General features: G+C 39.8%; 1 protein-coding gene across 1 annotated transcript; it reads left to right on the forward strand.

Annotated features, from left to right (window-relative positions):
- Positions 1–937: 937 nt before the first annotated feature.
- LOC125225250 lies at positions 938–15,502 on the forward strand. The gene is made up of 3 exons (XM_048128858.1): positions 938–1,121; positions 1,252–2,112; positions 15,330–15,502. Exons 1-3 carry the CDS (start codon positions 938–940, stop codon positions 15,500–15,502), a joined length of 1,218 nt encoding a protein of 405 aa, XP_047984815.1.
- Positions 15,503–15,876: the final 374 nt, after the last annotated feature.

A 15,876-nucleotide genomic window follows, 5' to 3' on the forward strand; every position in this document is an offset into this window, starting at 1 on the left:
CGACCACAAGCGAATGAGGGTGGGGGGGACGTTTGCTGAGGTAGCGGTGAGCGAGAAGATGGCTATCGTCCCAGTGGCCTTTCCTGGGGAAAAGGTGATGTTGGAGCATAGGTCGGCCATAGTGAGCGTCCTGCTCGTAGCTTTGGACGAGGCGGCCGATCCTATGCCCGACATCACACTAGGTGCTGTCACGGGGGGTGCGCTTCACATCACCTGCGGAGGAAGCGACGCAGTGGGATGGCTCCGCTCGGTGATCGGAAGAGGAGAGATCGGCGGGCGGCGCCTGAAAGTCGTGGCTGCTAAAGATCTGCCGAAGCCGGTCAAGATGGCCTGGCGTACGGCGATCGATGGCAGCCAGGACGTGTCGGTGGCTCTGCGGGTGATGCAGAGGCGCAACCCTAAACTCCGCACCGACGAGTGGAAGGTGGTCGACACCGTGATGTCGGAGCTGAACACCAGGCGCATCGTTCTGATGGACCAGGTGTCAGCTGACGTCATCAGGGAGGCCGGCTACGTTCTTCACTCGGGGCTCGACACCAGCCACTTCAAGCTCCTGGAGACGGGGAAGGAGCGTGAGCATGAAGAGGCTGGGGTGGAGCCCGGCGCGGACGGGGGGAGGGGGACTCGGTGGCCAATGAGGCTGCGGGCGCCGCGGGGGCGGCGACGGGGAGGCCCCGGAGCGGGACGCGCCGCCTGGCGCTCCTGCGGAGGTGGCTCGGGACCGGTCAGAGGCGGGGGAAGTGGTGCTAGTCGGGGAGAGTTTCGCCGGGCTGCGCTGGACCCGAGAGTCGTCACCGATCCTATCGGTGGCGGGCTCGGAGGACCTGCGCGGTCTGGAGGAACTCTACCTGGAGGGCACCACTTCGCCCATGTCCTGCGACAACACGGTCCAGGAGGCGGCCGCTGATCTCAGCACCGCCAAACACTAACCGCCGTAATGGAGGGGCTAAGGTGTGTACAAATAAACTTACAACACAATAAGGCCGCCACTGCCCTTCTGGCTAGGCAGCTAAAAAGCGACAAGTTCGACATTGCTCTTATTCAAGAACCATATATTTACAAGGGAGAGATAAGAGGCTTAAATGGTACTGGCGGGACGATACTGTATATCTGCCCCGAGAGTAATATGAGGACATGTATTTATGTTAAAACCGGCATTGATGCTATGCTTCTAAATGCTTTCTGTTCCAGGGATCTGACCACGGTCAAGATCCTGAATAAAGGGGGGTAAGGCACTAGTCATCTCATCAGCCTACCTTCCCTACGAGGCGGCGGATCCCATCACCACACAACTGCGGGATCTTGCTGACTACGGCAGCCGGGCGAACACTGACCTGATCATCGGCTGCGATGCGAACGCACACCACGTCATCTGGGGAAGCTCGGATGTCAACAGAAGAGGAGAGAAGGTACTGGAATTCCTGGTAAGCTCTTCACTACAACTCTTAAATAAAGGCAATGAGCCGACATTCGTCAATGCTAGGCGAGGTGAGGTCATTGATATAACGCTAGCGTCCAACAACGCAAGTAATAAAGTTAGTTCATGGCATGTCTCTGGGGAGATTTCTTTATCGGACCATAGATATATATGCTTTAGGTATACCACTAAAATCAAAGTAGAAGTTATACTAAAACGGAATCCCAGGAATACCAACTGGTTATCGTTCAAGGATGACCTTAAGGCGGACCTGGGAAACCCCAATGGTAAGCTAAACTCTATTATTGACATAGAACTTGAAGCTGACAAAATAGGGCAAGCCGTCCATACGGCTTGGACAAATAACTGCCCGGAAAAGAAAATCCTGGCGAAGAAGGTACCCTGGTGGAATCCGGAGATAGAAAAACTCAGGAAAGAAACTAGGGCTGTCTTCAACGATGCCAAAAGAAGTAATGATTTTGAGCTCTACGCGCGAAAACTCACAGAGTATAGCAAGGCAGTGAGGAAAGCGAAAAGGAAAGCGTGGAAAAACCACTGCGATCAAATCGGTTCCATTCCGGAAGGCATGAGACTCACGAAGGCACTAGCCACAACGAAGTCAGTCCCACTCACCTCTATTAGAAGGAGTGATGGTGGAATGACTGAAACGGGGCTAGAGACCCTCAAGGTGATGTGTGCCACACATTTTCCAGGCTCGATAATAAATCAGAGTGTACCAGACGATGAACCAATTAGTGTTACGGAACAGTGCACTCGCACGACCAGGCATAATTGGGACACGTCGAAAAAGGTAGTAGACCACAACAAAATACAATGGGCATTATCGACATTTCAGCCATATAAAGCCCCGGGGCCAGATGGAATCTACCCCATACTACTACGAGAAGGCGCTAACGTACTTATACCCCACTTGAGTAGACTGTACAAAGCGTGTATTGCCTTCGGACATGTACCACGTGCATGGAGGTTAGTAAAGGTAACATACTTGCCCAAACCAGGCAAAGAGGATTACACAGAAGCCAAATCATATAGGCCCATAAGTCTATCATCATTTCTCCTTAAAACTTTGGAGAAACTGGTGGACAGACACATCAGGGATGGTCCGCTCAAGAGACATCCACTACACCGCTTGCAATGTGCATACCAGCCGGGCAAGTCCACGGAGACAGCACTACACCTGGTGACAACTAGAGCGGAGCAGGCCATAGAAAACAAAGAACTATGTCTTGCTGCATTTCTGGATGTCGAAGGTGCCTTTGATCGCACCACATATGGTGCAATCAATAATGCTGCACTCAAAAATGGCATAGAACCTACCATCTGCCGCTGGATAGGTAATATGTTGAACAGCCGGCTAATTAAGTCCTCCCTCATGGGGGAAGAATTACTAGCCACAGCAACAAAAGGTTGTCCACAAGGTGGGGTTCTCTCTCCGACTCTATGGAGCCTGGTAGTGAACTCACTTTTGGAAGAACTAAATAGGGGCCCAGTATATACAGTGGGTTATGCAGATGATTTAGTGATACTCATAAAGGGGAAATTCCCGGGAACGGTGTCAGAAATCATGAATACAGCACTGAGGCAAGTGGAGAGGTGGTGTAACCACCAACAACTCTCCATCAATCCAGGCAAAACAGTGGTAGTACCGTTTACCAGGAAAAGGGCCCTTACTGGCATGGAGCAACTAAGGCTCTATGGAAGGGTACTTGAACTTTCCAATGAAGTGAAATATCTAGGGGTAACACTAGACAAAGAACTGAACTGGAAAAGACACGTCGAACTGACCACAGCCAAGGCACTTAGAGTGTTTGGAATGTGTAGGTCAGCTTACGGCAAAACATGGGGTTTAAACCCAAAGGTACTAAGGTGGATCTACACCATGATGGTGAGACCTATAATCCTGTACGGAAGCCTGGCCTGGTGGCCAAGGACATTACTGAGCACATGCAAGGATGTCCTCATGAAGGTACAAAGGACAGCATGCATGGCTATAACGGGTGCGTTCAGAACGACGCCAACAGCAGCATTGGAGGTACTATTGGATCTCCCGCCGCTACATCTAGTGATACAGTCTGAGGCACTGAAATCGCTACACCGGCTGGCTTTAACAGGCCTCTGGAGCGATAGCATGCCGAAGACTAAACACACAAGCATGGAATACAACAATTCTATGGGAAGGCTGATGAGTATGGGCTGCGACAAAATGCAACCGAAATTCATCTTCCACAAAAACTTCAAAACCAAAGTCCATACTAGAGCCGAATGGAAGGAGGGTCTGGAGACACCCACCCCTGATGACAACACCATCATCTGGTATACAGACGGGTCCAAGATGGCATCTGGTACGGGCGCAGGCATTTATGCAAATGACTACAGTGGTAGTATCAGCATGGGCAATTATGCCACGGTCTTCCAAGCCGAGACATATGCAATAATTGCCTGTGTACATGAGAATATAGTTAGACAAATCCAAGGTAAGACTATCTATATACTCAGCGACAGTCAAGCGGCACTCAAAGCCTTCACATCGCCCAGAGTTACCTCTAGACTGGTATTAAACGGCATCCAAGCTCTTAACAAGCTTGGAAGGCAAAACAAGGTGCAACTGGTATGGATACCGGGGCACGAAGGCTTCATTGGCAATGAAAACGCTGATGAACTTGCCAAGGCCGGATCTGAAGACAACTTCATAGGTCCGGAACCTTATGTGGGCCTTTCACAAGGAACCATCAGAATGGCTATGAAAGACCAAACAAAGGCTAGTCACCAAAAAGAGTGGGATGCCCTGGTTGGTCTGAAGCATTCAAAGCTCTTTATGCAGAGGGTAGACTCTGGATGGAGCAAAAAGCTAGGGAAGCTAGGCAAAAGACAACTCCAAATTATAACGGGGGTGTTCACAGGCCATTACGGGGTCAAAGGAATTTTGGCCAAGATGGGACACGCCGACAACACTGATTGTCGCATGTGTGGCGAAGAGGAAGAGACCGTCAGACATTTAATGTGTGAATGTCACGCCCTCGCCAGACAAAGAATGAAGAACTTTGGAGCAGGCTACCTGGCACCGAAGGACTTCAGAGAGCTACCCATGAGCCTCATCATCCGATACGTGGAGATGGTCGAGAAGCTCCTGAATAGCTGAAGGATCTTAGGATCGTAGGGGGTAATTGCACAAAAGATCCCGATGGGTCGAAGTGTATCCGTAAGGGCCCCCGCAGATTTAAGATAAGATAAGATAAGATACTTAAAAATAATTATTAATGGTATTAAACATAAAATACAACATTTCACATATCTTCAAATTTAAGTTACGTAAGGGCAAAGACATATATAACTTCGTATAAACAGATAAATTCTAAGAAAAAAACGTACCTCAGTACCATACAGAAAAAAGTACGGTGGCCTAGATGGCGTTACACCTTTGGGGGACGCTCAGCTAGATGGCGCTAATATTAATATTTGACATTTTAACACATATCAAGCTAAGAATATGAGCCAAATTGTCAAAACTGAGGTTCAAAAGTTTTAAGCCTGTGTCAAAGGATGGTAGGATGGCACTGTGATTACACATTTTACTTCGACAGTAACTCTCTATAGAGTATTATTTAATACTCGATCCTCTTTGGTAAAGGTGATGTCGTATCTACATTAGAAATGCCCACGCAAGCTTCTTTAAAACGTAATATATCAATTTCTCCTCCCCAAAGATACGTCACATCGCGGGGAGACGCGGGCAATAAGGGATGATGAAATAATGAACTTAGTAACGGTAACTCGATTTTACGCTACGCCCCTAAAGTTTTTCAAGGTTCCTGAATGTCAGTTATGTTCCTATAAATTCGTTATGCCTATTTTTGGGACAATGATAGTGGTTCTGCTGTATTTTGGGATTTTGCTCAATCTAGTAGATTCGTCCTGATTGCAGCAAATTCGACCTGCTCCAGATTTATGTTATTGTCAGTCTACCTACCCGCACGTATCTTAAGGGCATTTTCAGAATTTGGGACCCCCCAATTAGCGTAAGTTGTTAACAAAAATTAACTCACTGTCTGTTTTGTGACGATAATCAAGCATGAAATTTCAATAAAAATATTGTTTTTGTGTTAATTACATAAACTCTCAGCGATAATCTACTTACATTCGGAATGTGAAAAAAGTGAATTTTTAGACAGATTCTATGCTTAATTGTCGTCACAAAACTGACAGCGAGTTAATTTTTGTTATGAACTTACGCTAATTGGGGGGTCCCAAATTCTGAAAATGCCCTTAAAGCCGGAAAGCCAGAAAATGTGGATTGTAAATAAATATATATAAGTATGAGGGAGGGAGGGAGGGAGGGGGAGGGTACCTATACTACGTCAGAAGTTCTAAGTTCGCGCGCTTACCGGGTGCTGCGAGTTAAGCTTGCTGGCAGAGGCCTCTGCGTCGGTATTTAGTAAGTAGTTCTTCTGCTGATTTAGGCACTGTATTTTCGGATAACGTTGTTATTAAATTCTTCACAATAGTATTTGGCTGTTGCTTAAACAGACTTTCGGATGACACTGATTTTAAGTTTGACATTTATATAATTTCTACTTAGCCAGACCAGTAGCCGCGCTCAACTAATGAGGTAGGTACCTTAGAAAAAGGTTATATACTAAACACTAACTATTAATTATGAGTGAAACTCGTGTGACTTTAGATGTCATAAATATGCCCATTTTAATGTCATTATTTGTACAGATTGATGGCAAAGTTTTGGTTCCATTTTTACCATTTCAACCCTAATTAAACCTACTGCCCAAATGACCATTTACCCACATACAATATTAACCGAAGGACACATTTAAAAAATGCACGTTCACATTAACCCTTTAATTGAGGTTTAGTGTACCTCAAAATCTCGTTTAAATATGTACAAGGTCAATGACCGGTTTTAACACCGGCTGGGAACACTCAACCACGTTTATTTAAATAGATGTAACTTTATATCCAAGTCAGTAGCACATAGGCCCTTTTTGTGTTTAAAAGAAGGTACTTCCTGTGACAATTTGTCTGTTTTTGTGAGCAGGAATTGTTTTTTTGTTATCCGTTAACGTGTGTGAGCTAATGATGAATGTTTTTGTTAGTTTCAGTTGGCCTGAATAATATGTTCAGCAGATTCGAATGATGGCTACATATTTCAGTCGTGACGCGATTACCTTCGAGAGTTTGATGTTCGTTTGTTAAATTGCATACTCATTTAGTAATCTTCACAACAATTAGTAATCTTTATTAAATAGAGTAAAATAATACAGTTATGAACACAAAACTTTGCGATTATATTTTGTGAAAAGGTGGTTCATATAATTATAATTATAATTATAGTGTGAATTTTGTGTATCGTCTTAAAATGTATGTATGTACGCCTGTTAAGGTAGAGTTTGGTGAGACTACTTGAGTAGCAAATAGAACCTAATATATAACCCATTCTCCACATGCATAAATAAATCATTTCATTTCATTTCATTAAGGAATTGTACGGTGCTACTTCTTATGTGCCATGTTTAATTGATTAAGTACTAAATAATTATGTAACTGAAAATAAGAGATGTGGATTAAAAAGAAAGTAATATATTTGAAATGAATTAGATGACTACTCAAGGGTAAATTTCTCGTTACATTGTTGATCTAAAATGTTCTTTACTTCTTAATTCTATTATAACTAGTAATTTGGGAAGTATCTTGTCTTCTTGCTGTTTATAAGTATTGGTAGGTACATAAATACATTTGTTACCATTGAAGTTTGCTGTCATTATTTTTAAATTAATTTGACAGTACGTTATGTAAAAAGAAAATTAAATTGGAAACAATCAATGGTACCGAAAATATGATATTGTTAGGAATACCACATTTAAAGCAAAAGGGGCTTTAAAAAATGTAATCTTTGGGTGGAGGAGAGCTGTGTATTACGTATCTGTGCACGGACCCTATTCTGCATTCGATCCGCTAATTAAAACTTCTACATCAATCCACCAAACGAAGGAACATCTGAAAAAAAAACCAAGAAATTTTGGCATAATAGACGAACATCATTCAAGTAAAAATCCAAAAGAAATTCCTCGTCTTCATACTAAATATATACCAATAGAACTTACCGACCTACCACAATGGCCGCCCGGTCGCTTCGCCATGTCGCGATTACCCATTCTGCATCCGCTAATTCAAATTGACACATCAGGCCAGACCGAAATACCCCGTCTGGCGGTGGGGGCGGCCCCTTCGGCGAACTGTCGTCATAATGCTTTTTGACAGTAGGAAACTCATACAACTCGTACATTTTTAAATGTTGTTGCAGTTTTGTGATATTTTTGAGATGATTGTTGGAGTAAAATTGCTGCATAACAAATAGTTCATTATTTTTTTTCTCTAAAAACGAATGTACGTAACTAAAGTGGGAATGTGTAGTATCCGTACTTACTTCAAATTAAGACGTGATTTAATAATTTTCAAATGCACTCGTTAAACTGATGGAGATATAGAAATATTATCGCCATATAATAAAGCATTTTGAAATGACACGCTAAATAAAAGGAGTCCCTAAAATAACGAAAAATATTAGAATAATTATTGCAAATAGTAAATACATTATGTCAAAGGTTTTATAAAAAAAAACTGCTCAAATTAGATTTTTTTCGAAAACTATCAACTAAAAAAGTAACTATAAAAAAAATAAGTTAAAAATATATATCATTTTGGAAAAGGTATTTAAAAGTTCTGATTTTTTTAACGAGGGCTACAAACAAGTACGTACTCTTACTGATCATTTTTATTTTTTAACTTCTAAACTAACTATAACTTTTATATAAGTATATCGAAGGGAGGCCTATGCTCAGCAGTGGGCATTTAATGGCTGAAATGATGATGATGATGATATCCATATTGCAATAAAGTGTGTTTTTTATGTTACTTGTACAAATCAAAGCTTTATCCTTTCTGAAGCGGCCATCGATCAACACTATTTATAGCCACCATTACACTCGATCAATATTTCCCTTACCTAATCAATCCAGTATGAGTTCGCACATAAGTAATGTGAATGTGCCAACTTAGCGGCCGCGATATTGTTACGACAGGTACATCAATGACGACTTAGCTTTACTTCAGTTTAATGTACCTACTGAGGGAATTTTTCTTTAACATTTTCTGTCTTTTTTGAGGCGAATCTGTGATGTGGTGTGAAATAATAATAGCGTAGATGCACATTGCACAAGACTTCAATGTATACTAGAAAGAAAACTAAACTCTCAAATAATGTACCAGTTCAACAAAAAGAAAAATCCATGGTCGTTCTGAGTAAAGATGGATATAAGTACTGAATGGCGCTGCAACGCCGCGCTCGCGCCTCCACGAGTCCACAGTCAAATCCTCGTAATCAAAGTATAAATAATCGTTTACCAATGCGTCCGAAAACACGCAAACCACCGGCCGTAGTACGATATTTCAGGAAGGTATTCCCCCGTTCGTCAGACGCAACTTCAGCACATCCTATTTATAAGCGTCTATGTATAAATTCACTAAAAGTTAACACCACAACACACGTAACGAATATAAACTCGGAAAAGCCTCTATTAATAATCGACCGACTGACTTTGCTACCAAAAATAATAGTCTAATTGTGAAAAGTTTATGCGCGATGGGTCGTGGACCGCTGCTATCTTGGGGAGGCTAAACTTAGTGGTGCGTGTGAGCCAGATAGTATGTAAAATTAGTGCTGAGTCTCCGAGACGGCGTCTGCTGGTGATGACGCTGTTCGCGTCCATTCACTGCGCCAGCCACGGTGACGAGCCTCAGTAACTGCCAATCTTGTGACATTCCTCGGTATGGCCCAGGTGACATAGCGGTCTTGCCAGGGTATTTTGCGTACGCGATCGTTGCCTTCGCGCTAATGCGATTATGACTGCATGCGCAGTGTTCACTATGAGATCACCGATCGGCCATGCACTACTACTAAATCATGTCAGATTTGTCAGCGTATATGCCATTTCTATCATGCCTGTGATGTCTTAATTAATCTATAAAATTAGGAAAATTGACTTAAGGGAAAATTAACGCCGTGTGCCTGATTATCTTTGACACTTTTGAGTTGATTGAAAACCGCTTAGCGCAGACTTTGCTAGTAAAATAATACTAAACATATTTTTTAACGTATGGATTTGTTTTGCTTCTATATACATTTATATAATTACCTATAGTTAGCTATGGTTTCTTTAAAATATCGATTTAAAGTAACTTATACACGTGGCCGATGTGTCCATGGACGCATACTTTTGTATGTAAAAATTAATGAGCTGTTTTTTTTCGATAATGTTACATAAAAGGGATCTCATTCCACGTCAAGGCAAGGCTCAAGCGCTTCAGGAATTTTCAGGCCCTATTGAGTTTCGAATATTCGTCCCCGGAAAATGAAATGAGGCGGCAAATCAAAGGGTTTTTGAGGGCTCTTGTTGACCAGTAAAAACAGAATTTGTAAATTGACCTACCCTTTGTTCGGCGATAAAATCGATGTTGCCACTTTTTAATTTCTACTCTTTCTTGCCGTAGCCGAATGGCACAAACGCTCACGAAACGAAACGCTCGTAGATATCCATCTCTATCGCTATTGCGATGCGTAACTGAGCCAGACTACCTTTAGCGGCGTTTAGTTTTCGTTTCGCGCCGGAGAAATGCCATTCGGCTACGGGGACAGGCTTGAGTTAGCTGACGTATTATTTTTGTCTACTGATGTTGTCTTTGTTTGCAGGATTATATTTATAACTTGCTATTGGCGGGATAAGTTGAGTGCATGTTGTAGTACGACTACCCGGAAATCATGCCAAGTAACTTAAGGTGTTGCTAGTTGAGAGTTGATAAATCAAATTTAGTTATGGAAAGCTATGTTTATGATATGTTTTGTTCTTACAGAACTGGATTTATTTTTAGGCATTGGAAAAACAGCTAGCCTACAAAGAGCTTCAATACAGACAACAAGTTTCTAATCGACTAAAAATTATTTTCTTAACGAAATCGTTACTTAACCCCTCGTATGCTTAGACACGAATCCGTGCGTGGGAATTTGAATATATTTTTTAAATGTCAAGGTCACTATTTCAATGATCAAATTGAGAGGCCACATGCGAGTGGTTAATCGCTTAAACCCGTAACTTTAATAAGTAACAAGTGCCTTTAAATATGTATCAAGAATTTTCCATGAAGTTCCCACTTAAATAAAATCAAAACTGGGCATATTTACAAAAGGTTAAGAGGCAATTAACGGGGAAATTGTGTTTCCTCCCAAGTTCAAGGGTGCCTCAAGCCGGTATTGACAACAATACGTTCCTCATGTCTCGTAAGTAAATTAGAACCGTCGACTGAATTTGCTTCGTGAAGGTTCCGAAATTACGCCTTTATGTATAATATATGTATGAGAACTGAGGTGAATCTATTAAAAAAAGGGCTTATATGTCTATGAAAATCATGCTAAAATAAGCCAATTTGAAAATATACTCCTCGTATTTAAAATATACTAGATTTAGCCCACGTCTTCACTCGCGTTAAATTTGAAAATTGCGGAATGCGCCCTACAAACTTCCACCCCCTATTTTAGGGAAGTGGTTAGTTAGAAAAAAGTAGCCTATGTCCCTCCATCTCTTCAACTATCTCCACTTAAAAAAATCACGTCGATTCGTAGCTCCGTTTTGCCGTGAAAGACGAAAAAACCAACATTTTCCCATTTATTATTATGGATGAGCAGGTGTCTTAAAAAGGGCTTATTTTTATATGAAAACCGTGTAAGAATAAGCCTATTTAAGAAAGGGAGTCTTATATGTAACATTCAGTTTGAGTGTAAGGAATTATTTAGTACTTGTACAGTGTACTAAACTTAGATTTATATTTAGGAGGTAAATAAGTTTGTAAAATTAATGTACAGATACCTTATTAGTTTATCCCTTGCCTTAGAAATGGTATTGAGAAGGTAAAATCTTAACTAAAAAGTAAATGTGTAGTATAATTTTGTCTGAAAGTGAAATTACTGAAGTAATTACGCAAAAAAACCAACACATTTTGTTAAAAAAGTCTTACTATAAATGATCGATTACCTGCAGCAGTAGAAAACTAAAACTTTAAAAACTTTAAGACGCTACAGGAGCGAAAATGCTAAAATGCAAAGGAACCCCCCCTTCAATTAGGGAATTATATTTAAATATACTAGTGTTATTAACTAGATTTATCGAAAAAATTGTCCATTCAGAACAACTCGGTTAAAAGATACTTATTGCGAAAAAACCTTTAAAATCGAGGTTCCGCTCTCGACTGTTTCCTCCTTCAAAACTTAATCAATCGTAACGAAATTTAAGAATCTGAATAACAATGAAATAATTTGTGACGGAACGTTTAGGTTTTTTGGCTAATTGTTACCAATTTTGAATACCACACCTTTTTTTGCGCCATAATCAATAAGGCCTGTTTTATAAATTTTTGATGGGCTCTTAGCGTCTTTAAAAATAAGAATATCAAAAAAATCGTGTGTGTTGTATGTGTTGAAAAAATCATTCTAAGTCCACATCAACAATGATCAAAGTGTACATATGATTAATATCATACCCAATGGTGTAAAAATAAAAATCAACATCCAGATAAAAAATGAATACTGTACTTATCTACGTACGAGTTTGTATTTCGTCCTAGCACCCAAAATACAGTCTTTGATAAGTTTGGGGCTAGGTTGATTTGTTTAAGGTATCCCCAATATTTATTTGTTTGTATAAAAAAGCATCGTTGTAGCTTTACGTCTTAAAACAAAGCATCAAAACTACACACCGCACATCGCAAACAGAAAGCCCACTCCCATAATCGTTCAAAATTTAAACTACAACTTCTCGCAGCTGTCAAAGCGTCCCTGTCTCCAGACTAAGAACAGCGGCATCAGTTATTCATGCCGAGTGCTGTCTGCCGCCGAACGAGTGTCGGCTCGTGTTCTCTCTGTTTTGATACTCTGTGTTTTTGATTTTCGAACGTTGGATGATATTTTATTGGATTTGTTAGGTAAGTACTTAAACTTTGCTGTTTTATAATACATATACAGCAATACAAAATAGTATTTTATACAATCGTGATATAATACAAAGCTTTTCAGTCGAGTACCATGTTTAGGCCACGAAGCTTGCTGAGTGGCCTAATAGTACGGTACGAGAGTGAAAAGCTTAATTATATCACTATTGTATACAATACTTTTTCTACGAGTCATCATCTTCATCATCAATGGACGGAAATATCATCATTCATGCAAGTTAAAAATTAATGTTAATAGAGTCGTTCACCGTTGTATCAACATCGAATTACCTAGCAACCAATTGTTTGTAATAACCGTCTCTGATTGGCCGATAACGCGACAGATAAAAAAAATATGTTTCAGATGCAGGAAAATTTGCCAGGTATCGCAAATTAGTATAGAAATTGTATGAAGTTCTAATTTTGAAATTATTACAGTTAACTAAAGTCAACTATAATGAGCTTATTATAATTGAGTCGGAACTGCCATAGAGTATCCAACACTGAAAAGTTAGCACTTATAGTTTAGTCTGTGGTGTCCTAATTGACAGATTACTGTTGACAAGTAGAAAAAGAAATGTAGAACATATAGAACCATAAACATAACCAATAACAGATGTCCACAAATAGTTGTTGTTGCTGTTGTGTTTATTTGTCAGACCATGAGATCACAAAGCTTTGTATAGGTAATCACTTTTGTTTAATTTTGTACAAATGTGTCTAAATATATTAATTTAATATGCCAATACGTTACTGATAAATCCATAGCTGTTGTGAACTGGGTGGTTGATAGTGATATGTTAAGGGATAGTAATTAATAACTTACCTATAATTACGTGAGAGTAGATACGTTTACTTTAAGAGACCTATGTATTATTAGTTTAATTAGCTATCACAAAACTGACAGCGAGTTAATTTTTGTTAACAACTTATGTTAATTGAGGGGACCCAGATTCTATAAATTGCGCAATTTATAATATTAGTAATGTACAGCGGGGCAAATCTCGACTGGGGGCATATGTAACTGGTCCATTTTTTCCATGTTTTACAATGTTTGCATTATTAAATAGATTGTCCACCGGTCATATATGGTAGGCGTGTTCAGTGGATACATGTAGAACTCAATAGTGTAAAAATTGAAAAAAAAAAATGGATCAGTTACAATTGCCCCCCAGTCGAGATTTGCACCGCTGTACCTTATGGATAAAGCAAAAATAGTTAATGGCGTTAAGAATTTATTATAAAATTGAGTCAATAATAAGGACGACACACAGAAACATACAAAAAAAACGGTACCTAATCGTAAAATTTTGTGATATTTGTGATGTTTATTTGGTATGTTTTACCTATCATATAAGTCTATTCGAATAGTTCTCTTCTACTTTTTGTGGATTCAATTTTATCATATTTTTAAATATAGCTTATTCAAAATACTTACTGTAGTAGTATATAACACATTACGTTGATTTATCTTTCTGTAAGGCCATTTATTACAACAGTTATAACCATAGATATCACGGTTAATATGCCTAATAAATATTCCCTAGTTGCAAAGCATTTTCAACTTTATCCTTCCACAAGGTACATTTAAGATCATTTAAAAGCAGATACTTATCAGCCGTGCACATACACCGTGGGCCTGAACAACCCGAAAGATTTTAACAGTGTATTCCTAACCACATTTAGAGACTATAAGTAATGTCATTATAAAACATCTGAATTTGGCTTAGATTTAGAGATAATTATAATTACATCTTTCTCTAAAACGGTTTTTCATCATAACTCTGGCAAAAACGCATTTTTGACTGAATACCATTATGTATTTCTAGTCTTGTCATAATGGTTAACTGATACTGAAAAAAAAATACAAAAAAACTCAAACTGCTCAAAAAAATAATGAAAAATAAACTGACTAATTAAAGGCCATGTAATGTAAAAACTATTCAAAAATAAAATAAAAACAAAAAATATCTGAAAGTCATTTACTTAGGTAACAGTTTTTGCTTTTTTTTTTACATCAAAAAACGTGGTTTAAATCTATCGGGTTATTCAGGCCCGCAGTGTATAATTATGGTTGTTTATAAAGGACCTGACAGAACGAAGAAAAAAGCCGTGCACACCGGCGCGACTAATCTCTCGTCGTAGTAAACGGGTCATTAAAGACGCCATCAAAATGGGAAATGTGGCGGGTCGCCGGCGATCGGGGCTGCCAAAGAGTATGGAAGTACATAAGGAGTATGTAACGCAGATATGTATCTCTACAGTACTATTCTTCTTGCTTCATTTTTAACATTTATCAGATAGAAGATACACATAAACTGTTTTTATTAAAGAAAGACGACGGTTTTCCTTGAAGAAATGTTTACAACGGGCGAAGCATGTAAATATCTAAAAAAATATGATCTGGCTAGTTCCTAAGTGTAAGTGAAAATTTACATGATCATTGCTAGAAAATAATTCTATAGCTTCGTAATTACCTACATGCTCCCTACATATTTATAGCTAAAATCATGCTTTGCTTGCTTTAGTAATGATAATAAAGAATGCTTTAGTAAATTTTGCTCAGGTGCAGTCCAATTACTTGTACATGTATATGAATGTGTACACTACATGTGTTTCTGAAGCTTAAATAGGAGTTTATAGGAGAAAAAAGTACCTATCTGTCAATAATATATAATATTTATGACTTTTTCTTTGCCCATGTACCTGTAGAGTACCTAAACGACGTAATGTTCGTTTGTAATTTAATTGGTACTTTTATAAGTGTGCGCTTAAAAGATACGAGATCAATTATAAATCCGATGTAATCAAAAATTAAATTTACTTAATACACTTTAAAATTCAGTACAAAGTCGCTTCTACCTCCCAGATCATTGTGCGCGCGGCCCGGAGGGGCGCAGGGCAGGGCGGGCGCCGCCCAAAATAGCTCGCACGTGCCGCTCGCCGCCGGCTGCCCACGCGCAGCCAAGATGGCGGCCGCCCGAGTGTGCGCACGAGTACATGCGCACGCGTGTGTGAGTACCAACAACATAAGGTGTAGCAGTGGTGTCGTGTAGCAAGGTACTGGAATATGTGTGAGAGAATGGAATGTTTGATGCCAATAAAAAACAACAAAATTTCACTTTAATTATCAATCCATTTGCTGGCATTTAGCAAAATCATGTGTGCATGAGCACATGCGCACGCGTGTGTGTAACTGAGTACTAAGACCATTAGGGTATGTGCGGGTAAGACTGGACTGTGCGAGGATGGAATGTTTAATGCAAATAAAATAAAAAAATCTCAATACACTTACTGTTTTTTTTTTTTACAAAATATAGTGTTAATATATTTTTTCTTAGAGAGATTAAGGCCTGATTTAGACGGCGTGCGAACTCGCATGCGATTTTAGC

The sequence above is a fragment of the Leguminivora glycinivorella genome, chromosome 4 (genome assembly GCF_023078275.1).
Source record: "Leguminivora glycinivorella isolate SPB_JAAS2020 chromosome 4, LegGlyc_1.1, whole genome shotgun sequence".
Lineage (NCBI taxonomy): Eukaryota > Metazoa > Arthropoda > Insecta > Lepidoptera > Tortricidae > Leguminivora > Leguminivora glycinivorella.